The 26,885-nt window shown below is 42.6% G+C and overlaps 1 protein-coding gene across 4 annotated transcripts in view; it reads right to left on the reverse strand.

The window, feature by feature from the left end:
* The window catches only part of CLCN4 (chloride voltage-gated channel 4), a 46,421-nt gene that overhangs the window by 17,852 nt on the left and 1,684 nt on the right, over positions 1-26,885 (reverse strand). For 2 of the 4 annotated variants that reach the window (XM_074858828.1, XM_074858825.1), the window contains exons 1-5: positions 25,711-25,806; positions 12,962-13,113; positions 12,525-12,624; positions 6,466-6,653; positions 1,202-1,324 (exon numbers count right to left, since the gene is read on the reverse strand). In XM_074858828.1, coding sequence (XP_074714929.1) covers positions 1,202-1,324; positions 6,466-6,653; positions 12,525-12,624; positions 12,962-13,105 — 555 coding nt within the window. In that variant the 5' untranslated portion in view covers positions 13,106-13,113; positions 25,711-25,806. Of the gene's footprint in view, positions 1-1,201; positions 1,325-6,465; positions 6,654-12,524; positions 12,625-12,961; positions 13,114-18,152; positions 18,278-25,710; positions 25,807-26,885 lie in introns of those variants that run through there. The other 2 variants (XM_074858827.1, XM_074858826.1) reach the window with 2 other exon arrangements.

The raw sequence follows: 26,885 nt of genomic DNA on the forward strand, positions 1-26,885 counted from the left end.
GAGTAGCCATGTCATAAAAGCATACAAGTATTATGAAATAAGAAAGTCCAAGAGATCTTATTTTTACACATTTCTTCTAAATTTTGCATGTGAGTGACTAGAATAGAGCACAAAGCACGTGCATGACACACAGGCTGCAGGGTGGGATTTGGGTTTGGACTCTAGCCCTGGAAACGGGCTGGAGCTGAGCACCACCTCACATGAGAGATTGACCACTGGGAAACTAGATTTACAGTTAACTATGAAAACTTTTTTAAAACACTTACAGATATATCAAACATGTAACAAACACACACATGTGACTACTTTGAAATTATGGAAATTATTTAAATATTTCAAATTATTTTGGGTCGTGGGTGTCCTAATTGGCTATGAAACATTTGGATGCTTCTCCTAGAGATGAAGAAAAGAAGAATGCCAAGATTTCTAAAATTTGGACTGTTGATACTGTCTGCTAGATTCCCAAGTAAAAATTGCAGTGGTTCTATAGCATTTTTAACAAAAGACTGCCCTGATTTAAAAAAGTTTGATTACCTATGCTGCTTGAATTACAGGGTTTCCCATTTTAACAGCTTAAATATGGACTGAGGCTCCATATGTAAAATACTGAAAACCAAGTAGAGATTTTGGCTGCCATAATGCTGTCACACCAGCATGACATTGTGTACAAGGACACAGTTTGCAGAAGATGGATGCCAGACACTTTTCAGACATCCCAAATAATGGGCATCTCACATCTTCAGTAGCTTAAGAAACCTTTGCTTTGTGCCCTCCCTCTTCATTTTATTTTCATTTTATTTAAAGCCTAGGCTAGAAAATGACTGGATTTGTAACTGGCCCAAGTAATTTCATCCAAGGAAAATTCTATATAATCTTCTAATGACTATGTGTCTCAGCCACAAAAAGTTGGAGTCCATAAAGTGATGACTGGGAGCCGTTGATTTTTAATTCAAGCTCTGACAATGAAGAAGTATGTACATTAACCTGTCACAGTGGCATGCAAACGTTTGCTGCTATGAAAAATTTAGATGGGCACCATAAAGGCATGTTAGACAAAGGAATGAAGGCAGATGAGATGGAAAGACAATCTTGTTATTCCTATGCTATCTCATAGTACAGTTCTGGAATGGGAAAATGTGGCTAATTATAATTTCTTTGTTTTGTTTGGTATTTGGATATTCATCCACAAAGAGAAACTCACCTCTGGGATTCCAGAGCCACAGGCATAGGGAGCAAACACTCTGACCAGGGAGACTGCCAGGAAAGCAAAACATAGAGCCCACATAATGTATAGAAAATAGTTTAGAATGTAAGCACTTGCACCCTAGAAAAATAACAGTAACAAACATTGTTAGACAAATAAAGGATGGTAAATCTCTTGCTTCTACTAGGGATCATGATGGCATGGAGCCTGGTATTCTCCTTTACATGCTAGTTGCTGCTTTTCCTCAGGAAGGACTAATGATTTTACATCAACAATTTTATTACTCATAGAAAGAAGCAGCATACTAATATATACCTAGCCCAGTCCATATACTCTGTCTGCAAGGGACCCAAACACCTTAAACAGAGCATCTTTCAAGCACTGAAAAATTAAGCCAACCACAAAAAGTTCCAAAACATCAAACAAATCTGTCATAAGGGCAAAAGTATTTGGTGATTTAAAAGCACCCAATGAGGAATCTGCTGTGATCATCCCACAGGGATGAGACCCTGATACATCTTTTTCTGAGGGCTGGTATTCAAAGGTCAACTCTCCATGCAGATGCTGATCTTTTCAAACGACATTGCTGTGTACATCAGTAGCTAGTTCAGTTCACAAATGGGAAGGGTAAAACCATAAATAAATTCTTTCCTTCTATATGATGCTATCTATGATAGGGTTGAGACTCATTTGAAAACACAATAGCTTAGCAGATCTCACTCAGACACATCTCAGTCATTTTCACCCTCATATTTTAAACGCATTCCAGTCAATAATAAAACCTGTCTTTAAACTGACTGGCTTGGCTTTACTGACAGAATGGAAATGTTAATGATCATTAGCAAGAGCTGACTGTGCAGCACCATAATGAAAGCACAGTCAGTAGTGACTTTCAAGCTTTCTACCTGTCTCCCATGGTCAAGTCAAAACTGTTGTTAAAATCTGCCTTAGAATACCATTCCCTCTTCACAAGCATTATTTTTTATCGTTAATTTCAAAAACCCCACCCACACAGACAAAAGAGAATCTAGTCAGAGGCAACGAATTGATACAAGAGAGCTTAAGCCTTCAAACGATCTCCTCTAGCAACATGACACTACAGAATAAAAAAAGAGATGAACCTCAGTGCATGAATTGGTATGAATCCTTCACCTTTAAGTGAACTCTTCCTACCGGATGCAATCCCAGCTGCTCAAGAACATCGGGGCCCCTGTCTTTGCTCTGCAGGACAGCAGCCTGGATATCAACATTATGATAAATCAAGTAGGAAAGCAGGCATTAATCAGTTGTAGTGTGTCTTCAGTTAACAGAGCTGGCCAAGCCCAGTTTCCAGTCATAAAAAACCTAGAGCTGAAAAGTCTCCCTGTTTGCAAGCCTGCAAGGAATCAACCTTTAACAGTACGGATGCTTGCTAGCCTCATTTTCCAGGTCTCTGTCCAATTGAAAAGACAGTAGGGGAACCACAGCCCTTATCTTTATGGATGTATTTGCAGTCATGGATCCCACCCACACTTACAATGATTGACATCCATCTGTAGTAACCATGGATCTTTGTTGCTACAGCTGAAGACAGTCTCATGAATGTCTTCTCCTAGTGCTTTCAATTACAAGCAGCTATGACAATATTTACTCTTCCTCTAGAGAAACCTCTGGATACATTGCCCCAGGGCAAAATTCTCCTGTCAGTGTGAACCTGGAGTAACTCCAAAGACGACCAACCAATGCCATTACAATAATTTGGCCCTACAAAGCTGAGCAAAAGCTGTAGTTTTGCTTCTAAATTCACTGGTGTCAAATTAACTTTGTTTCTTTTTACTTCTTCTTTCACATCTCAGAAGTCATATGAAAACTATGTCAGCTCGTTACTGCAATCACACATACACCTACAGCACTGTGGCAGGACCCCACATGAGTCTATATGGCCAGTTCAGTCTTATCTCTTGGGACAACTCTCAGTGTTACATTTTCCAGATATCTGGCATTCTGCAGATCCAGTTGCAGAAGTTTCTAATGATTAATAATAAGAAAACCTTTGGGAAGCGAAGGAGTAGTTACTCAGTATAGCAAATGGCTCATTTCTCATTCGTTACATGCCATTATGAAGGCCCTGAATCAGTAAAAGTCTTAAGCATGTACACTGGAATCAGAAATCAAAAAAGCTCATCAGCAGAGGTGATCCTGCTAAGACCTCTTCCACTGCTGGCTCAGAGGACTCACCCTGGCAGCAGTAGTAATGAAGCAAGTAGGGGAACTGAGTAAAATTTTGTATTTTAGTTTGCAAGACCAAGCAGTATTTTGGATCTGGTGTCAGTCCAGTTTAGGTACAAATGGAACACAACTGAAAACAACCCTCACAAACTCAGAATACCGAAATAAACCCCACCCCTCGGGATGCCATGGGGATCTCACAGCTTGCAGACTCCCTCCTGTGGATGGTACAGCAATGTGTATCCCCAAGGCCCTCAAGACTGACAGATTCAAGGCTGCAAAATTGGGAAGTGGGTTCCAGGTATAGAGGCACTTCCTTGTCTTGCAGGTCTCAGCTTCATGACAGGAGATCCAGAAGCCCTGGGATGGGAATCCAGTCCTTTGCTGGATCCAGTGTTACAAACCATGGAAGACACGGGGTCCTTTCCTCCAACCTGAATAGGTGTAAGGCACCAGAAATGGGGTTCTCTGCTCCAGTGAAGTTGAGGTTGGGACCAAGCTGGATCTGCAGAAAAGGGAAGCCTCCAGGTCACCAGATACTGGCTAGAGATCTAGCTGAAGTGGGTGTCACCTGATGTGCTTTAACACACCCACTCCTCCAGTGAATTTGAGGTTTTGAAACCCTCTCTCATCAAAAAAACTCTTCACCTGCTCTTTGAAAGCAGTTCGGGACCAGAGGGATGAAGGACTTAATTGGCCTACAAAACAGTGATTAGGGAAGAAAACATAGCCTGGTATGTGTCTGTTGTGCTATTATGTTTTCCGTAATAATTTACATCAAGATCTGCTTTGGGCTTATTTTGTAGGAGGACTAGAATGAAAATATTTTTCAAGAAATGCCATAGGATATGTCACAATTCTCCGTGAGAACATATGTACAGGGTGTATCACAGCCATAAACTGGCAAAACCTCAAGGAAGAACTGATCTAAATCTTAGTCCTCAAAATGTCAAATTTAGTTGGCAGTGATGAAAAAGAGTCACAGTCATGCTTTAAAAAAGAAGACATGTCTGACCAGAGTACCTTTAGGAAAACTGTTCCAAATACTTTGTCTAAAACGTGCCCCAAACTAGTCCTTCTGCGCTGTGCTGTTTTAGAGGGCTGTTATGCAAATGTTGGGCACAAAGTGAAGCAACATACAAAAAAAAAAAAAAAAAAGGCAAAATTATCCTGAAACTCAGTCAAATTCAGTGTATTTTGATCCCTCCTAGAGTCCTCTACAGCTACAGGAATCATGCAACACTTGCCCATATCATAAGCCTTTTGCTACCAAACAGAATTTTTACTTTCCATATTCACATTTTTGTCGGGCTTCTCCTGGGATTTTAATGTAACAATAATAGACAACTATATTATTAATATTTACAGCATTCATTGGGCCGTGGCAGCCAGAAACCCACATATCTTAGAGGCCCTTTTGTTTTGAGAAAGAGCCTAAAACTAAGCCAAGATTAACTTTTTTTTTCCACTGTGTCAGTACACTAGGAGGTGAGAAGCACAATTTGAATACAGAGTGAGCAAAGTTTCACAGTGCCCACCTAGCTGATACCTTTCTTATAGGCCACAGCATACAAGTCATGTCTGCTGATTTTGAGTAGCAGGCGAAAGCAATAAATTTTCCCAAGGATACGTTCCATTTATATATTCCAGCTTTTCAGAGTAACAGCATGTCAAACACATGCACAGGATTTCCAAATCCCATAACAATTGTAACAGTCTCCTCTTTTCTTCCCTTCCAACATTTTTTTGTTCTCTTAAATTCCAACATTGCCACCAGCCCTGCAACTTTATACCAGGGTAATATTTCTTCACTGTTACAGAGACACAACCACCCAAACCATCTGTTGATGAAGATCGGTGCAAATCTAGCAAAGCTCTGCCAGTGGGAAGCTTGGAACCATAGACTGGCAACTGCACAGAGAGATTTTGCCTGTGATTAAATGGTGGGAATATTCAGGAAGAGAGAACACCCCACTATTTTCACTACAGTTAATTAGAACTATGGAAAATTGGGCTACACATATTCACAGGCACTCTCATCTATTACTACTTGTACTGTAAACCTAAAGCAGAGAGATTGTCAACCATTTTTTAATTACCTGGCTGGAGATGATTTATCCCATGGAAGTATATATTTTCTTCTGCTATTATTGAACAAACTGCATTACCAGATATTTTTTTTTTAAAAGTCACATTACGTACTTAAGCCAGTTCTCTTCAAAGCCACATTTATCCCACCTCCATGTCATATTTAATTTTCATCATATTCAAGCTACCTGCAGAACTGGGGAGGAGGGGGGGATTCAAGACAATAATTCTGCCCAAAAATCTGAGTTGTGAAGGGATCAATACATTTGACCTGCTTTGCTTTGAAACAGCATTCTTTGTATTTAAAATTACTACAATTTTGGGGGAAAAAAAAAAGGTATAGAAAAAAATTTCTTAAAATATGTTTCATGTCAGTCCAGAGGAGCTTTTTCCCTTCCTGTCCTCTCCCCCTGCAAATTTTTCACCTTGGCCATCTCCCAGGGAGCCCATTATTTCCCCAGCTTTCTGCGCTAGCTAAATATTTTGCTATCTGATAGAGAAACTGATTGCAAGAGTATAACAAGCAGTTCTTATGCAGCTCCCACTACTACTCACGGTATTTGAATACATAAAAACCATCTGCAATCCTAAAAAATTTCCTCTTAAATGTATTTGTCAGAGACCATCTTTTTTGTCCCATAAAATTGTGTTTAAAAGAAAAAAATCGGATAGCAGCCCAGGTCCCCCGGTGATTATGTTATGAATCTTGTGAAACACTTTTGCTCTAATACTGATAAAAAGAGAGAGCGATCTCACAGTTTTCCAATTTCCATCACACATGACACTGAAACAATAGGACCTCTTCCAAGTTAAGCAGATATCACTTGTGGAAATGTCTTCTTTTGCAGCGTGCTCAGTTCATTACTTTCTCTTTCAGAGAAACTCTCTGGAGGGAACATCAGCAAGCATGAAAAAAGGGCATCCCCTGGTCTGCTCTGACCCCAACCTAATCAGGTCTCCCGTACCTCAGACTGGCTTACAAGAAGTTCAGACCATTTCTGCCACTGGGGACATTTGTCCCTGTCATCGAAGGTAGTTTCATTAGATGTCCAGCAGCACTGCTCGTGGCTGTACCAGAAGGCAGACAGGCAGACACCCTCTTTCAGGTCTGTCATCCAATCCACAGCTAAATCTATCACTCCAGCTAATGTGCCTGGGAAAAGAAATGCAGAAAAAGAAACCGTGGCATTAAAAAATATCAAGTTGCAAGGAGAAAACCATGATTTGGGGAAGCAGCTGCAGTGTAAGCACAAATATACTGAAGAACTAGGGGCAACAATGAGTTTGCAAAGAAACAGCCACTCCAGCTCGCTATCTGATCTTCAGTGCTCTCTCATAAGCTTTTATTTTAAATATTATCATTTTCATACTGACTGATTGACAAATAGGGAAGGGGTAACTGAGGTAGGGCCTGATCCTGTCGCCTGTCCCAGGCAGGTGCACCATTTGACTGAGCTGAGGAGGACTTCATGCAGGGCCTCTATGCACACACTGAGCTGCAGGTCTCAAACCACACTGTGTATTTCAGTAGTAGGGGAGGAGGAAGGTACATATGTTTTCCTACAGCCTTACTGGTCCCAACGCAGCAACCTTTTAGAAGGAAGATTTCAGTACAGAAATAATATGGATGCCAAATTCTGACTTATGAACTTAACGGAATGGGCCTCTCGATGAGCACATTCATTAGCAATCCAAACATGCAGAATAAAATTATCCTTCTAGTCCTCTCTGTACCAAAAGAACCCTTATTTCAGTTTTTCCCCAGTAATTACACAGAGCTACAGCGACACCCGGTGGTCACCAGCCACAGATACGGGTAAAATGGATGTGGCCAGACCCCAAGGAAAGAAAAACCCAATTTTCTAGGGCATTTGCTCTTCAGGGATAACAACCTGCCCCAGGACCAGCACCCTCAGAGCAGATGTGCCCTCACGGACGCAGCACCAGCAGGACGGGGAGGTTGGGGCAGCCAGGACACCAAAAGGCAGACCTTCCCCCCATCCCTCGGGGCATTGTTTCTGGAAAGCGTTAAACTACCAACTGATAGAAAAAAAGTCATGTAGTGTTTTCCAAACCCCTCTCGCAGACAATGGAAAGTAGAAGTCAACAACACTTTTACTGGTAATCGTTAATACAGTTTCAGGAAACTGTTAATGAATTTGAACAGAATTCATTGGTGCATTTCAGTAGGACTAAAACACTGAAAAAATGTTTTGGAAAATGCAAAATGGTTTGTTTGGTTTTTTTTTTTTTTTTTTTCCCCAAAACTTGTAGCTTTGTGGCTCCTGCTAAGAATGCAATTACATGAAGCAGGGATGGGGGCTGCTCCCCTTTCCCTGAGCAGGGGTTCAAGAGCCAGTGTATTTGATGTGGAACTAAAGTTTTCTGCTTTTCATTCCTGTGAAAGAGGGAAAAAAAACAACATTTCAAATAATTCAGGCATATGTAACCTGTTTTTTTTAATTCCACAGAACAGAAAAACCCCACAAGTGTTCACAGAGCCTTACACATAAGTATATCTTCTCACTCCCTTAAGAAAGATACCTGTCACCACACTGACAAGTGATGTGACTTGTTTTGCAGTGAAGAATTTTTGTTGTATAGGAATAATCTGAAGAACTATACAGATAGACTAGACAAGATCACAAAAAAAAAGGCTGCAGAAGGGAGTAATTATGTCTGTGCCAATTATTTTCTTTTATGAAGACCTTGGCTTTCTCTTGCTTACTCTTTTCCATTTTCCCAAGTTTCTATGGAAACAATGAATCATATTCTTAGATGATGATAAATCACTGTGTTGCTACTAACGTCAGCATGTGTAGCTTACTGAGTTTTGCAGTAAACTCTAAATCCTTCTCCAATTTTCCGAAATGAAACATTATAGTTTCATTTAGGAAATAGTACAGAGAATCCTCAGCCCTTGGCCATTAGCACCAAATGCTGTGCCTCTTGCATCTCTTGATGGACCTTTATCACCCTCTGCAGTTACCCCAGTCTTCAAAGCTCAAATCACAGTTAATCAGCCAACTGAATATTAATGATACATAGCAGAAGGTGCAAAGGAAGGCAGATTTTTTAATGTTTTTCCCCAATAAAGTTAATAAATAGAGTGAGGAACAAACATTCAGTTCCCTAATACAACCAGCTCACATGCACCACAGTGCGTTTAGGAAAATGTGCTTCTAGGAAAAAAAAAAAAAAATCCCTTTTGCCAAATGCTTTGGGGTCCATATAAAGAGGAAAATGCTACATGATTTACAGAGAAAAAAATCTTGCAGAATAAAAGTGTAATAGCTAATACTTCACAAGTCAAGTGACCAGGGCTAGTATTTTTCCAAGTTCCGAATCTCTGCAAATTTAAGTTAAATTAATGGAAGTTGCAGTGTGTTCAGCATCTCAGAAAGTCAAGCCTCTAATTTCTGGTGCTTATCACAGCTGTCTAGACACATCACTGCACCTCTGCAATATAGCATAAGTTTATTTCCCTACTTCTCCATCAAAGGAACTGAACTTGTTCCTTCTTCTATGTAACCTCCTGCCTGGACTGAAAAATAATGAAGTACTCAAAGCCAGGAAATGCTGAACTTCATTTTAGATATTAGCCTTTTACCTCTCTCCTTTTTCTTTGGTTGATGATGGCCAGTACTCATCATTTACAATGCCCTAATGAGAATGCTAAAAATTTGCTTTGAAAACATATTTTTCCCAAAGCACTTGTGCCAGAAAAGTGCATCACCTAAATGGCATGGCACTGAATTACAAAGAGGACTTTTGCATATCCAGCTTCAGTACTGGAGCGTTTCAGTGATAGTACAATAGTACTTTTTGTCACATAGCTTTAGAAAACACAGACTCTTTTGCTGATAAATAGCATACACCTTCAGCTGGCTCATAATGGTTAGGTTGCGGGATGGCCACTGGTTTGCAGGCAGGATGGGCAAAGTAAAAACTCAGAATTCCTTAAAAATGAGTGCTTAAAAATTTGGCACTCGCACCCAAAATTTTTAGGGTCATTTCCCCATACATTGTTTTGTATTTCTCAAGAAAGTGTAAAAACTTTCTGACCGAGACAGGCCCAGGTAGTACTCAGTATCTTTGTCTGGAGCATCCTGTGAGCAGTTTTCATCTGATATTCACACCAAACACCATTCATGGGTGTTACATGTTGGACTGTGGCAACAGTGAGGGGCTCTGCTCAGGCTAATTTACATGTGCACACTCACTTGTGAAACTTTAGTCTGATCCCAAATGGCTGCTGTTACATTCTTAATACACTTCAGCATTACTCTAAACATACAGCTCTAACTCTGAAGCTGGCTTTGCTGTGAGCAGGAAGACAGAGAAGACCCCTTCCAGAGGTCTCATTTCCACCTATGCTTTTTCTGGCACTAATGATGGGTGTGGGTCCAACGACACTCCAAAAATTATATGAGTGAGGGCTACTGCCAAATAGGATGGTCCTTTCCTTCCTCCATCCATCAGCTCTTTTCTGTCAACAATATTCTGATTGCTTGAGGCTCTGTGGTGACCAACCCTGATAAGCCCACTGATCAACTGAAAACTAATCTGGTCAAAACCCACTTTTTCTGTCAGGCCAGTTCCAAGATCCAACTCCCCTGTGCAGCTGCACATGCACAAGACAACAAGGCCTGGTGGCAGGGACACCGGAGGGCAGGAATTACTTCTTTTGACCACATCACCTTGCACTGGCTGTGGAGGTGCAGCTCTTTCAGTATTGCAAAACCTGAAAGATTCAGTTGACCAGATGGGTGGGATTTAGGCTTCTAGATCAGTTAAGCTCACTTTAAAATCCTGGGCTTAGGTAACTCTTCCAAATGCCTTTAGAAACACATGGAAGCCCCTGCCATCCCTTTCCCCAGTAATCCCACCTTGCTGCCCCTCGTCCCCAGCACAGGGGCAGCAGGGGCAGGGTGCTCTGCAAGACCCTCACACCCATGGTACAGCTCCTCTCCCACTCCTCGCCACCCCCTCTCCTTGCCCCTGGCAATGCCTGGGCTCAGCTGCCCAAGAGCTCACCCAGTGTCATTGTGTCTGAGGCAGGCTGCTCCCCTTGGAGCAGTGGTACCTTCTGCCTGTTCAGCAGGGAAAGAGGGACCATGAAAGAGCCAGACTGGTCCATGCAAACCTGTGTGATCATGCAGATGCCCTCGTGGCAGGCCAGCTTCTGTGAGCAGGCAATATTTCAAGTAGAGAGGGAAATGATGTGAAGTACCTCTTGACTGCACCACCAACCTCACATCCCAGGGAGGTGGTGGAGTCCCCATCCCTGGAGGTGTTTAGGAGTTGGGTCGACATAGCGCTGAGAGATATGGTGTAGATGGGAACTGTCAATGTTAGGTTAATGGTTGGACTGGATGATCTTCAAGGTCTTTTCCAACCTAGACGATTCTGTGATTCTGTGATCTTTGCTCCCCAAAGCTCGTTAAGAAACCTTATCCACTCATCAATAATCTCCCCACTCATCAAAGGGGTGTTGACCCCTTGCTGAGGCTGAGATGGTGGCTGTCCTAGAAATGCTGCAGGCACAGAGCATGTGTCATTTCAACAGCAGACAGAAAAATTCTACAGGGCTCAGCCCAGACCATAAGCATGCAGGTAATTTTTGTTCTCTAGTTGATTCACAAGTCCTTGCCCCAGTTTAAAAGCAGACTAATTTGATTTAACTCTCTGAGGTAAAATATGATGCTCTGCACCCATCTCATTGAAAAGGTTGCAAAAGCTAACACATCTCAGCTGCAGCTTACCCTCGACCTCCGTATCCAAGCTGGATATGTAGCAGCATTAGAGCTTATCAGAGGTCAGCAACTCTGTCTTTCAAAAACCTTGAGGATTTCAGAATGACGTTTCATTGCAAACTGGTACTGAAACAAACCTTCTTGGATATTTTTACTGAAATGGGAGTGTGTGAGTGTATACCTTTCCCTGTGTGAGTGAGGGGATTACTAATCAGCTTGTAGGAGGTCAACAGAGCCCTCACGGTCTTACTCTAACTTTATTTGCAAACAGAATTCTCCATCCCAAATGAGGCCAACCTTGGTCTTCAGGCAGGGTTCAGCAGCCCCGGCAGCCTGTAAGACTCTCTTTCCATCTCACCTTCCCATCAAAGCTTTTGCGGAAATAAGTGTATCTCTACAAAATAACATAATTTGCCAAAAATGTCACTTCAGCAATGTTTTCTCAAGAACTTTCCCAGTAATTCTGAGGCTCCTGAGCAACTGTAATAAACATATTAACTTGACAGTTGGTAAGCAGGAAATCCACACCACTTGGAAATTATGAAACTTTACATCATGCTTTTACCAAGCAGCGTGATACAAGAGCACCCTGACATCACTGAAAAAGCATTAAAAAATGGCAGCTGTTTCAATTTGGTAAGAGAAGTGTAGCTTTCCAAGTTGGAAGATGTGCTAAACTGAGCAGAAGACAGGAGCAATTTGGGAAATTAATGAATTTGCCATCTGAGTTTGAGCAGGCTGTTAAATATGTAATGTCTGTCTGGCCTGGAAGCAGATCTGAAACTGGGTCTGAAACTGTATTTTCCCTTCATGCATATATAAAGAAGATAACCCAGTGGATATAGCAATTTACAAAGCTCCCCTTTGAGTGTCCACAACTAACATTTTCCCCACATCATAGTATCTACTTGCAGAATTAAAGTAAGTGAAGGCAAGAAAAAAAATTCCTACCAACAAAACAGACTTCTGTGATTTAAAGATTCAGAAGGTCAAAGTAGCCCATTGAGTGTAAAGCACTCAGATGCATATTTCCAAAAGCAGTAGAAGAATCCCCACTAGTGAATAACATTTTTTCTAGGTCAGCACTCAGCAGGAGACTTTGCAAGTGGGTATTTTTATTAAGCATAATAACTGCATGGATGCATAGCTGTCTTTTTACCTTGAAACATCAGTGGAGAGACAATGAAGTAAAAAGAGAAGCAGATGGCACTGCAGCGAACTTGGATGAGATGGTTTCAGGCATAACTGTAATGCTAACACATACATACCTGCCAGTAGTCCTATGAGAAGCATAACAACCCATCCTGACCAGGCATCCAGCAAACTCTTGATGAACTCCCATATGGATTCCTTACTCTTGCTCGTAATCTGAAATTAAACATACATAGAGATATGTTGTTGATTCAGGCTGACACAGTTTTAGTGTATAATGTTTAAACCAAAAAATTTTTAACCTCCTAGAAGGTGTATACAATTTCTCTACTCCTCCCAGTCCCAATCATTTTTTAGAGATGCTCTGCTGGTTAAGTTGCTGGAAGCCCTTTCATATTTACAAACTCAAGACATACCACATCCATATTTTCAGAAGTCCTCCTCAAGTCATAGAACAAGTTAGGAAGCTATACCTTTGGAAACTGCTTGTTTTTCTCATCACCAGGATGGCTGTAACCCAGGGACTACGATGCATCAAAGCCGATGCCTTTACCTTTCTATGGCGGTCAGTGTCACGTGATTTCTCCCTCAACCAGTCGATGGTGTGGAAATCTTCGTAAGTCCCAACATCGGGGAAAGGCTCATCCAGAAAATCCATCAGGTTGCCAGAACCATTCATGTCTCCTGCATTGACCATATTAGGGTCTGCATGTAGAAGAAAAACAAGTATGTCAATGAATTCATGCAGCTTTGCCAGGCATTTCAGAATAAAGTTTTCCAAAATACCTCCACAAACCACAGTCAAGAGAGCATGAGTCAGCAGGCCTGGTGGGCACTTACTGAAATCTATGCATTGCCACTAGAAAAAGTATTTTGCTGAAGACTACTTCAACAGCCTAGCAAACTTTAAAAAGCACATACAAAAAGCACAGTGTCCAAGTGCATAAATACCAGCTTTCCTGAAAACAGCCCGAGAACCCAGGATGTTTCTGGACTTCTTCTGCAATGATACATCCTGATCACATGTTGGAAGAAGTTCCCTGCCTGCAGTGAGGTCATCAAGTAGGCAAAGTCACCAGCTCAGAAAACAAATGAGAATACACTACAATTTACATCATGAACTGCAGATCTTACATAGTACCATTAGTCATAACACTGCAGTGTTGTCTAGTTTTGCATACTCAAAGCTCCCCGCTTTGATCTGTTTTCCTTCCACTGCTCAGAAGGCAAAGCTCAAGATCACAGTATGTCTGCTCTGTGTCAAGTCTGGAAATGTGGTATCTTCTTCGAGTTTGCTTCTCAAGGGAATGAGCAAGACTATTCTTGGAGGAATCTTAGTGGTTACCTTCTGTCCCATATACAAACTTTCCAAATTTGCTTTTAAGAAAGCAGGGGGAGAAACAGCCACTACATTTCCTGCTAGAGCACAAGAGGAAACGTAAAGATGCCTATCCCCAATCTATAACAAGCAGTTACCAGATGCATTTGATGGTTAAAAAGGAGATCAAAGTAGGCTGTGAAATAATATACACTTTAGAGTATGGCACACAGGCTGAGTGGACATTTTCAGCCCAGAAGTTTCTGGGGGCATGTTCTCTGGATTTACAGACAACAGAAATGAAAGCAGAGAAACATCCATGCCCATTGCTCTGAAGCCCTGGAACTTACACCTTGTTCATGCAATGCACATAAGCAAAGCATGAAGAAGTTTACTCATAACCACCATACCTCTCTTTCCCACAGGGAGCTCAGCAACATCTGGCTAGGTGCAAAAATGACTGTTACCTCCTTTAAAGGTCAGGTCCCAAAGTAGTCGCTAATATGACAAGCTCCAGAAATGGCTGATATCAGTCCCAATGAGAGGAGCATTTAGTAGCATGAGAATCTATTAAATGAAGTAGTTTCATCCAACTTAACTTCAGACATCCGAAAGTTTGGTGTCTGGACTGTAAGAACCATCTAGACTGCCTCTAGAGACAGAGAAAGATGGTGTAAGGGTGGTGGCAAGAGCGTGCCTGCTCCTTTAAAGGTATCTGGTCCTTTTTCAGTGCAACAAGGGATAGATAGTAAGAAAAGGAGAAAGCCGTGAACAAGAAGATAGAGGGACACAAACCTGATGCAAATTATGAGGGAGGTGTGATGGGAACCAAACCTGGTCAGTTACACTCACTGATGAGGGCATGTGAGAGTGCGAGAATGTCTATTCCAGTGAGGTTGTCTGATGGGGGACCTTGTCATTTGGGAAACTATGGGGAAAAGAGGGGAAACCTGAAACAAAATACACAGACACACAGACGTGACAAAGCAAACATGGAGACCATGACAAGAAACAAATCTCACCACTCACACTAAGTGAAGAGCTATTAATTGTGTGTGTACCTCTGGGGTACATGCTCAGCTTTGCTATTGGTTGAACCTGCACACAGGAAAGTGGCAGCCATGTCCCCCGGCGTGGACAGAGACCTCAGGTCTGCGGGCTGGGCTCCAGAAGCTGGGCAGGAGAGTCCTGGGACAGGGTGGCTGGAGGAGGCAGCTGTGCGCTTCTACATCACCTAACAAAGCATTGCTCTAAAGAGTGATTATTCCCATCCATACTAAAATAGATGTCCTGGGAAACAGGGTCTTCCAGAGAGTACCTAGGGTTTGTAATCTGAAATGGCAAGCTTAGAAAAAAACAGCTAACAGGGGGTTACAAGAAAAAAAACACGTGAACACACATAAGAAAAAGTGGGGACAGATACAGACTTTAGGGGTTTTATAGAACTGCCCGTGCAGAGCCTGTAGCTCCTTGACAGACACATGACAACTTTTGCAGATCACTGATAAGCCTAGCATGGTACTAACGACTGCTAGCCACTTTCTTCCATCAAGTACAGAAATGGGGCTTTCATGAGTAAAGAATTTGGATCTTTGAATCTGTGAGGAAGTTTCCTAGTTCTGTAACTGGAACAGACAAAAATATGGCAGATAAGCTTTTAATCAACTGTCCATACACCCTGCTGCTCTGCTCAGCCCTCTTTATTTACTGCCTTTTTTTCCCCTGGCCCCCTTTATTTACTGCCTTTTTTCCCCCTCTCTCTATTTTCAACTGTTTTACTTCAAACCTCTCCATTTAATTTTTTTCCCTGGTGGGGACTTTAGGGATGTAACAAGTGTGAATACTCAGCTTTGTCAGTGTCTGCTTTTTGCACTCCACGGGGTAGGACTTTTTGGACAACAGACAATGTGCTCAGCACAAGCAGCTGAGAAAAGCATTATCTTACAGGCAACCAGCAGGTCACCATTATAATGCTATAGAAGCCCTTTTAAGTGCGGAAATCAAGCAATCTCCAAGCACCGTGGCATGTTTGTCTGAAAGAGAATCAAGCAAGGCAGTTGCAGCCTAGGGAAGGAAACCAAATGCAGAGCAGGTGTCCCACATGGCGCTGCTGAGCACAAACAAGCTGCCGCAGGATTGAGGCAATTTAAGAAGCAGCGGGTAAGAGGAGTGACAATTGAGAAGAGCAATACTTCGCCAGACAGATGAGAGCACACTCCTACAGGTGCTAAGGGAAATTAGAATCTGAAGGTGAGATCCTGTGACTGACACCAGGGAGCTGAAGCTGCGAGTGCACCTTGAGTTCAGTGGCTTGTGAAGCATGACCGAGGGCTGGAATGGGAAGCTGAAATGAGGTTAAAGGATTAGACCATGCTATTATTTTGTAATGCTGTGATATTTTGCAGATCATTTACTTCACCCTATTCTTCCCACACAGTGAAGAAGGACCTGTAAGGAACATGCAGTTCAGACTGCTTGCCTGCACAAGGCAGCCCCCCCTGCTACATAAACAAACTTCTGGGAACTCTTGAGCTGAAAGCATTGGCAAGTTTTTCTTAATACTACAAGAAAACTACCCAACATGCTAGTTATATCACATAAAAAATAGTTTTTTAAGTATGTTGTCAGTGCCCAGCACATGACAGCATTGTGATGGATAATACCAGGCCAGACCACAAGTATGTAGGATAATTACAATCTCAGCCTGAATCTACCCAAAAAAATACGTGCTGCACAATATATCCAGGGAGAGAAAAATGTGCTAGAGACTGCAGGGTCATGGAAGACTAAGAAAACAAACAAACGTTGAACTCTAGGTAGCAAACCAATACCTGGAAATTACAGCTACCTGGATGATTATCAGCCTTAACTACTCTTTTGAAAGCAGAGATGTGATATCAGATTATACAAAACCCAATTTTAGTGAATAAAACTTAGCTACAGCACTTTTGAACTGAGTACTACAGAGTTCCCATCTTATGTCCTAGCACCAAGCACCTTAAGTATCACTTTGTCTTTATTTTGCATTTATTTATCTCACCTTACTTTGGCATCTGAAATAATTATCTCCAAAATTTATTTCAGGATGAGCTAACTTGCCCTCTTAGAGGGCAGTTCTGCCAGCAGAACTGGAGCCTTACACAAATAACTCAGATCTAGATATTTTAATTCAATACACATAACTTAAGGGCAAATTAATCTCATCCAAACATGAATTGTGGCCAGGTGTACTACAGCAATCCACTCTGATGTTGACAAAAGTACAAACATTTGTGGTGTGAGTTGTCTCATCTAGCACGAGAAATCTGCTCTAGACTCTGGACACTAAATCTAGACTCCTTTCATAGCTGCTGAGAGGAAGTAAACTCTATTCAGATGCAGTTTATCGGCTGTATTCTAGATATTTACATTAGAATGAGACAGATTCAGGTAGACATCCACATCTCATCAAATGAGTCCACTACCAATTCCAAAGGAAAACATCGCAATACCGTTACATGCAGAATTAGTAACAAATGCAACTCATGGTCACTCTTAACACCTAGACATCTAAGAGATTTGGATACTCTGACAGAGTTTATACACTGAAAAGTGTATACACTGAAAGGTGTTGAATCTTGCTGAATAACTGTTTTGACATATGTATTTTGTCCCTTTGCTGTTCTGTGTCTTAAGACAGCCTTGCTGTCCTTTCCACTACTTTTGCGGATGCTGATGCAACATAATTTGTGCAAGGGCAAACGTTTAGTCTCCTATTCTTTTCCTAATAATTCCTGGAATGCCACCAGTTTTTCCTAGGGCAGACATCCAACATTTTCACTGAGCAGTCTACTATGACTCCAGGCTATGCTTCATGAGAGGCAGCAGCCAGTTTGGAGCCCATCATCCTGTGGTCTCTTAAGGACATTTCCCCCATTGCTTTGCCTTTATCAGCATTGAATTACATCTGCCGTTTTATGCCCTGCAGTAGAGAGCCTTCTTCAGCTCTTAACAGTGAGCTCTCATTTTTACTGACTAGCTTAGTATATCTACAAGTGAACATTTTTGTCAACACTCTGCTTTAATAATAGTAAACACCTTCTTGCTAAAAACTGCATAAGGAAACAAAGAAATCTGACTGAACTACATTATCTCCCAAACTCAGAGGGTTCTGGTTAGCAGATTTCCCTGGATTTAGACCCATGCCAGACTACTGTGGTCCTGTAGATGAAGCAAGGTCCTGGCAGAGATCAATTCACAAATCCAGAAAGGTCACAGTGCTAGACTGGCAATTGCGCCTCTGGATGGAAGCTTTCCTGGCTGCCACATCACCCTAAATATCTTCCAGAAACCTTGTGCCAGGCCAACCTGATTTTCAGTCCCTGATCTCCCAGCTAGCCATGCTTCGTGTACAATATTTTGAAGCAAGAAAGAGACATTGCCTTACAAACATTGGAGGTGCTGCATGAGAGCAGACGGAGGTAAGGGTCAAAAGAGCAAGTCCAAATATTAGCCCATGAGACTTGGTGACTGTAGGAAGCCAGATAACTTTCAAGTATTCACTGAAGCCTCCTATGTAAAGAAAGCAAAGAGATTAATGCACACAACGTACAGAAGCCCAAGTGCGAACACAGTTTGCTGCCTGACAGGCTGGGACATGCCAACAAGCACAGGAGGTACTGCATGGACTGCAGGTCTCTTCTGTTGCATTTACTCACTTTTTGTTACTTTTTAAAGAACTAAAAGGTATTATCATGTTTAAGGTCACGTTTTTCTGCAGGTCTCACAGTGAGTAAACTGTGACTGACGCCAGCTGTATGATACACCACAGCTTGGAACTAAGTTTTATAGACAAGCAATAAAGTACATTTACAATGGAAACGCTGACAACCTCTCAGCTTTACGGCACTGTTTGCACTATAGCATGTGCAAATCTAAAAGCCACAGCTAGAAGAGCTCGATTGGTGAACTGACATTCTAGGTATTATGCTGACTGACTGATCAGATCTGAAAGGTATTTGACATGGCAAGCCCAGACCAAAACATCCCATGGTTCAAAGAAGCTGAAAAGTATACTGATGGGAAACAACTAGCTGAACAGTCATCAAAGGAAAAGTCTTGGCCCTGGCCTATTGCTACTAGACACGCTAGTTCCATGCTACATTCTCCTCATCCTGTTTTCTGTTTTAATTGGACACATTGCACTGAGGCAGGCAGTACGTTTTTTAATGCAATTCCAAGAAGTTTCAAGTTACTTTCAACAGATCACAGTTACTGAATTACTTCAACACTTCAAATGAACACTCACCTACACGCTTTCATCTGTATGCTTTTTTCCTTGAAGACAGTAGTGGGGTGGTTGCTATGTGAAGCAGAACAGTACGCAGGCAGAAAAGCATACATCTTCAGTGACTCTTCCGCTGTAGCATAAGGAAGAGGTGAACCTGGCACAAGGCTAGGGGAAGAATGCAGAAGCCTAAAGGCCAGTTGCATGTTCCTCAATTCCCATCTGTTTGGAGTGACTTTTCCAGGGCATCCAAAGCATCATCTGTTCCACCTCTTCCAAATGTGGCATGAGTTAGCCAACACACAAAAGTGGAATATAGTGTGTCTCAGGGCTTTTCTATGCCCTGGTACCAACATAATGGCAAAACAGGCCAGATGCTACTCCAGACACAATGCTTTTGAAGTGATTCATGGTTATTTCAATTATGATTCCACCAGAGTTGAGCATGCCACCGATCTGGTTGGTCAGATTAGCTGTTCTCATGACAGCAGGTACTGCACAAACTGAAGAGCATGGGGACTGAAAATCCCTGGGATTTCTTTTCCACAGTACCTAATAATGAAGAATGCAATCTTGCTGGTTTACTAACTGGAAATCATCACAAGACCCCTTCGTGCTGACAGATGATTTGTCACTTTCTATGCCCTTAATACTTGTGTGGAGCATACAGTACCATATTCTCAGAAGAGCCCAGCATGGTGCCCCAGCCTCATGGCCATTAACTGCTCAACATGACCTGTCAAGCAAAGGCACCTTGTCTTGAGAACTGGGTGCTCTACCAGCATCCATCCACCCCCAGTCCCAAGGGATTTAGACCTAGTCGCAGAGATGGATGAAGAACACTCTCTACCCAGGCCTTGAATTCAGGCAATTCAGAGGTCAGTGCTGCCCACAGAGTGAGCAGAAGTCAGCGTTCAGAAAGCACCATAAGAGAATAAGGTTGAGGGAGAAAGTTCCTAGAGCTGAGCACGGTCACCCCACACATCTTCAGTACCACCTGGCCAGAGAAAATGGGCCTGATAGCTCAGGAAGTCAGCAAGCAAGATTATTAATGGGGTGATCTTGAAAGACATGAATGAAAAGTACAGGGAGATGATTAGGGATGTATGTCTTTTGGGGAGGGGTCAGAGAACGAGGTCTGTTTAGGCTAGAGCCAGGAAGGCCAAGGGGGGTGGATGTAATTCCCCTTCCACCAACTACCATGTAGGAGATGATCCAGAAATGGTGATGTGACATCACACCCTACAGGATATAGGAGGCAGGTAAAGAGTTATGAAAGAGTCTTCTAAACAAGAAGTAAGATGCTGTTGGATGGCGATTTTACAAGGAAACTGTCTTCAGCAAAAGCAAGCAGGCTGAATCACCAGCAAGTTAAATGGGCAGTTTTCTGCAGGTTGAAAAATATCCATGGGCAATTTAAGACTATTCACCTTAGAAGCCTCAGACTGAACAAGCCAACTGATTTATTGACCTTCTGTGTTAATGATGGCATTTAAAAAAAAAAAAATGTTAAAATGGGCTTGGATCACAGCAAGGTTCAGACTCCTGGAAAAATAAGAAAATGCTGAACCCAGTTACAGGCCTTTTTTGGAAACATAATATGGCACATAAAAAGCAGAGAATAGTTAAATTGGGAAAATACAGAGGGAAGACTGGATATTAAAATTGGCAAATATCTCTCCTACAATTCAAGGACTAATTGCACAGCCTCTGTATTTGAGTAAATAGCACTGCAAACCCTCAGTTTCCCACCACGCAAGTGCGGGCAGGCTGCAGTATCGGAAACATTACTGTAAAATATTGCAGCATTTTACTGTATGGGCCCCACCACCACATATTAAGGAGTTTCCTGCTATGATAATGTGGGCAAGCTAAATACAGTCACATCTTTGATGTGCAGCTTTACCCTGAGTAACCTCTATGGAAAAAATTATGAAGCCACAGCAGAGCTCAAAAAACACAGGGCACCAGATCACAGGGGAGAGGGCCTGGGAGAGAAGGGGAAGGCAGGAGGGAACATTTGGGATAAATGATGGAAAATTGAGGCACAAAAGGCTACTCCAGACCAAACCACAGCCTCCAACTGCCCCTCCTCAACCACCACATGTGGTCATGGGGTGAGCGCAGAGGAGATAACACAGCTGTCTGGGAGTACAGGCAAAGGGAGGCATGGGGGGACATGGGGTGCACCAGCGCACCCTGAGAGCTGGTAACAGACCATCAGGGCTTTCCAACCCTTCAGCAACAGCCAGACTCTCTCTTCTCCTTTTCTCCTCCTGGGTTACTATGCTTCTTGTCCTCCAAGGGGTGAACTTCACACCTGCATCCTGCTCACCACTCCTTCCTGGGACGACTCTCCCTTTAGAAACCAATTCCTTTAAGTATGAAATATCATGTGTCTGGTCTCTGTTTGAGTTTTCTTGGAAAGTCTGAGCAAAATTAGTTCAGCTGCTGAGTTATGTCAGAAAGGGGAAAAAAAAAAAAAAAAATCTCAGCTCTTTCCCCACGAGCTCCAAGTGGAATTTTTGCACTCACATAACTCAAAATCTGCTCCGTATAAAAAAATGCTAAACTCATGTCTCTGTTTCCAGTGAGTCTTAAAGGTCCCTCCAATAAATTCAGTTGCTAGCATAGATGTCGGGGCTGTGGAAAATGCAGGAGGAAAACATTGCTTGCTCTGGAACATCCATCTGCATTTTTCAAACTGAGCTGAAACATCTCTATTAAAGGATGCCCCTCTGATAACAGCCCATCAGCTTCGGAAGATGAGCCCCATGGGCCTGCATCAACCCCACACACTTGCTTCTTGAAAAAACCAAAATTTTATAGAATCATAGAATGGTTTGGGTTGGAAGGGACCTTAAAGATCATCTAGTTCCACCCCCCCTGCCATGGACCAGGGACACCTTCCACTAGACCAAGTTGCTCAAAGCCCCGTCCAACCTGGCCTTGAACACTTCCAGGGAGTGGGCAGCCACAACCTCCCTGGGCAACTGGTTCCAGTGTCTCATCACCTCAAGTAAAGAATTTCTTCTTTATAACTAATCTAAATCTACCCTCTTTCAGTATAAAACTGTTACCCCTTGTCCTGTCACTACATTCCCTGATAGAATCCATCCCCATCTTTCCTGTAGGCTCCCTTCAAGTGCCGGAAGGTTGCTATAAGGTCTCCCTGGAGCCTTCTCTTCTCCAGACTGAACAACCCCAACTCTCTCAGCCTGTCCTCACAGGGGAGGCACTCCAACCCCCGATCATCTTCGTGGCCTCCTCTGGACCCGCTCGAGCAGGTCCATGTCCTTCTTATGTTGGGGGCTCCAGAGAGCTGGATGCAGTAACTTCAAGTGGTGTCTCACAGGAGTGGAGTAGAGGGGGAGAATCACCTCCATCAATCTGCTGGCCACAATTCTCTTGATGCAGCCCAGGATACAGTTGGCTTTCTGAGCTGCAAGCGCACATTCCTGGCTCATAGTCAGCAATTTGATCAGATAAAATTCAGAAAGGCTTCAGCATCTGGGGTAAGAAACTAAACTTCAGAAAACAGGACAGACTGTAAATCAGGCTACCAGTGTATGCTTGATTTTCCTCTAGTCCCCTTTGTCACAAAAAAAGAGAGGGAATTTCCCTTCTGGAGCATCTGGTTTTACTGCCACAGAGCTCCAAGCCAGGGCTGAAGGGCCGGAGGTGCTGTACGGTTTTCCTCCTCACACCAAAGCTTTGCAGCACCAGGTTTGGGTTTCCAGTGCTGTTCTTTGTCTCCTCACTCAGAAAATGATAGGCTTGAGGGGGGGAAAAAACAGTTCTTGGACTGCAAAAAAGGAAAATACATTCAGAGAGAACAGAGTTGCACTATCAGAAGGGAAATGCCCTGGTATATAGTTACTCCTAAAAAGCTTTCCCCTTAAATGGGGTGTTCAATGGCATTAAACACACCTCTTGCTGAAAACCTTTTTAAGCCTTCAGCTTGAAATAAAGCCGATAAACCTGCAGTAGAAAAGCCATTAATCTGTTCTACCACGTCACATCTCATGATATGCGTGGAGGCAGTGACTCATTTTCACACAGATGGAGGGTAATGTTTTCCTGTTCGCAGGGCGCTGGTTTTTACTGCTGCTGCATTTGACGCCAATGGGCTGCGCAGTTACAGACGAGTTACTTCATACTGCCAAGAGGAAGCTCCCCCACCTGCAAGATGGGGAAACCTTTTCTTTGGGGTGATGCTTGAGAGCAACATGTTAAAAGTGTTTTAGCAATAGCAGCCTACCATAACCGTGCCAGAGTTCTCTTTTGGCATTAATGATCATGTGTGATTTTTTTGGTTCTGCTGGACTAGAGATGAAGAAATCCGAGACAACTCAATATCTGGTGTGTACATACGTGCACACGCACACAAGTGAATTAGGCGCCTATTCTACAACCTGATCCCATTTCACTAAATGGAAAAATCAACACGCACACCCCCTTGGGCACCCTGCAAGCTGCAGCCTGATGGCAACAGCAAACTGGAAAAGAACTGGTACCTATGGGCACCACGCTGAGCTAAGAGCAGGTCAGACCTGAGACAGGCTCACGCAACAACACTGACCACCAACACACACGAGATGGCCCTCTGAACCATAGGTGAGGCAGAAGGGTGGGAGCCTGCCCCTTCCCCTTGCACAAGCACTGGGCTACCTTCCCCTCCAGCCCAACAAACAACGGCTTCACAATGAAGCAGCTCCCAGACCAGGGACGTTATGGCAATCCTCCGGAGATCCTGTTCACTCCAGGCAGATGGGAAGGACCCAACTCCAGGGCAAACACTCCCCTCCATCTCCTTCTCCTCCTCCAGTCCTCAATTACAAGCCACCAGCCACCACCTCTGAAGAGGTACTACCTTTACAAGGCAGACCCGATGCACGCAGGGGCTGAGCACCCATGCAGCCACGTGATGGAGCCAGGGCATGGCACCCCAATGCTGCCGGGCAGAGCGCCCTCCTGATGGGGATGTTTCCAGGGTCACCCTCTTATACTAAGTAACTGTTAAAGAACTTAGGTCCTTAATTTCTGAGTTGCCCTAGTATACATTTAAGGTGGGCACCTGGTCTTTTGTTGCAGAAAAGATGCCCGACTCAAATCAAGCGACCAGGAGAACTGCCCCATACGTATTTCCATAGGGCATTCAAATATGATCTGGGGGCGGGGGGGAACCCCTTGCACTTCTAAAACCCCCGTGTGGCAGCCCTGCTCCATACCACCTCATACAGTGACAGGTTTGTACTTCTATCACTTTTGAAGCTGTCTTGGAAAAAAAAACAGAGGTTCTGTTGGAGAAAAATAAAATTGAATTTTTTTTTCTTCAGTTTTGAAGAACCATTGTCCTTTTTTAATTCATTTCAATAATTCATTATATACTTCCTTTCTTCCCCCCTTATCTTCTGATCCTGACACTACTGCATACCTGATCACTGGAAACCAGAATTCACCTTTCACTAGGATGTACAACCTCCTTCAGCACAGGAGATCCAAAATCTCCTCCACGAGTGTATGGGTGAGCACACAGAGACCCTAGGCCTGCCAAATTTTCAGATTTTTCCAATAGTGGGAAAAATTTATTTGAACAAAGAATGGGATTTTCAAGAGTAAGAAAACTTCCTGCAGACTAGGAGTGAAAAGTCACCTGACTCTCTGCCTGATGAAGCTGCAGCTGAGTCATCCTCTGTTCTCTGGCAAAGGCACAGAATTATTTATCAGAATTTTTAAAAAAGAAAAAAAGGTATATTTGATTTTTCTGACTACTATAAACTCAAAAATTAATTTAGTTTCTTGCATTCTAACATCTGTATTAATTTTAAAAAGTAGTAAAATATTAAAAAAAAAACCCTAAAACATATTTTAAAAGCAATGCAGAAGAAAACGACCACAGAAGAGTCACCATTTTTCCTCCACAAATACATGTCTTCATATATTTGTATAGAGTGCAAATTAAACACCTAGACCAGGAAAAGAAAACAGACTCTGGGCTTTGCTTATATAAACACTAACAGTCCTAAAAAGCAGTTTAGTGTGGATTTTTCAGCCTTTTGGCGATTGGCATTTTGTGTAAGAAGTAAAAATCTGCTTATCTCATATGTTCCTTCTGGAAAAGAATTTTCCATGCTTATATTGGATGACAAGCAAAACCCACCCTACCTTACGCTACAGCAAATTACGCAGGAAACCTGTCGGACTAGGTACTTTCAAACCATGTCAGCAAAAATGAATAATAAAGGAAAAGCCTCTTTCCCCAAATACATCTACTAGCCCCATAAGCAAGTTAATCCTCATTCCTTTATAAGCTTAGACACATTTATCTGTACAGCAACTTCCTTTAGGCATCCAGGGAAAAGAAAAAGCAGGGAATGCAAGCAAAACAGCATTGCTGCTCTCTCTTCGCATGACTGGATGGCTGCTCACATAAATACAGAATTCAGCAGACACCCGAAGGAGCCATAGCAAAACGCAGGGACAAAGGGCCTTCTTCAGCTTTAAAGCTCCATCTGGCAGCATTTCCACTGGAGATGTCAGCCGGGAGATCAGCACAGAGCCAGCAGGCAGCCTCTGCACCTGCAAACCCTCTGCTTGCAGAGGAACCGTGCCGCTTTATTTTCCAGCAGAAACTCTGCCTGACAGAGCTGGAGCTGTAGGACGGCAGCAAGAGAGCAACCGGCAAATCAGTTTTGCGAAGAATTCTGTTGCTTACCTGCAATGCAACATCATTTAGCCCCGTCCCAAAGATTTTAATAGCATCCTTTCTTGGGTGGTATGGCTGCAAAAGCAGTGATGTCACGGGGAGGAAGCCGTAACAATCATGTGACTGCATCCTCCGTCTATAGGATATCTGATAGGAGACGGGGCCAGAAGGAGACACACGAGTCTGTAATCCCACAGGATTAAACTGTAAGCTTCTTTACCCTGCCCTACCTATTCGGTCACCATTACAACATGTGCTGATTTTTTCCCCCCTCCAACCTAATTATTTTTTAATGAGTTTGTGGATTTTTTTGCAGTAACTGCATTTTTAAGCAGTAACGATCACATCTTTTCATGAGGAAAAAGCACAGTAAGTATGCTGCTTGCACACCAAGAAGTATTCCTGTTGACTCTGTGGCAACACCCAGGTGTCACATTTTCTTTCATCTTTATGAAATATGTAATCACAGCAGCTTGGATGTGAGACAAACCACAACTCCACCATCCCTTGCATTTTTCCTTCTCCCAGTGCTCCGTTTCAAGCTTATCCAGACTGACTTGCCTCTATCTTCTGTGTCATATTTAAAATCTGCAAGCTTACATCAAAGGTTTCGTCCCTGCTACTGTCACTTCTTCGTTTTCCCCACCATCCATCCATGAATCGCTACACTTGCTGCCTTCTGCCTTTTCTTCAATGCAACTGTCACTGCTTGAAAGACCCTCTCCCTGTATGCCAGCTTACTTTTCCTTTTCAAAACTTCTGCTTAAGTTTCCTCATCAAATACTTAAAAACTAGAACATCCTAAAACGTTTTATTTAAAAAACAAACAAACAAACGCCAACAAAAAAACCCCAATTACCCCAACTTTCACATTTTGGTTAATTGAGTATTACATCTCAGAACCATATTTTTGAGGAATTGGGGGGTGGGGGTGTTGATTTTGACTTGTTTCTTGGGTTTTTCTTAAATAATTTTATTATGCTCTACAATGTATTTGAGTTCTACAAAATAATACTTTCCAAAGTTCTGCTTATTGAAATTTTGTACAAGCCACCAGGGTCATGTTGTGCAAGGCAGAGGCTGTAACTGTTCTTCTGAAGATCACATATGTGTTTGTACATGTGCAGTGTGTTTTATTTCAGGACATTCACCTTACTGCTCATTTTCCCGTATTTGAATATTAC

The sequence above is a fragment of the Strix uralensis genome, chromosome 2, assembly GCF_047716275.1.
Source record: "Strix uralensis isolate ZFMK-TIS-50842 chromosome 2, bStrUra1, whole genome shotgun sequence".
In the NCBI taxonomy this organism is placed as follows: domain Eukaryota; kingdom Metazoa; phylum Chordata; class Aves; order Strigiformes; family Strigidae; genus Strix; species Strix uralensis.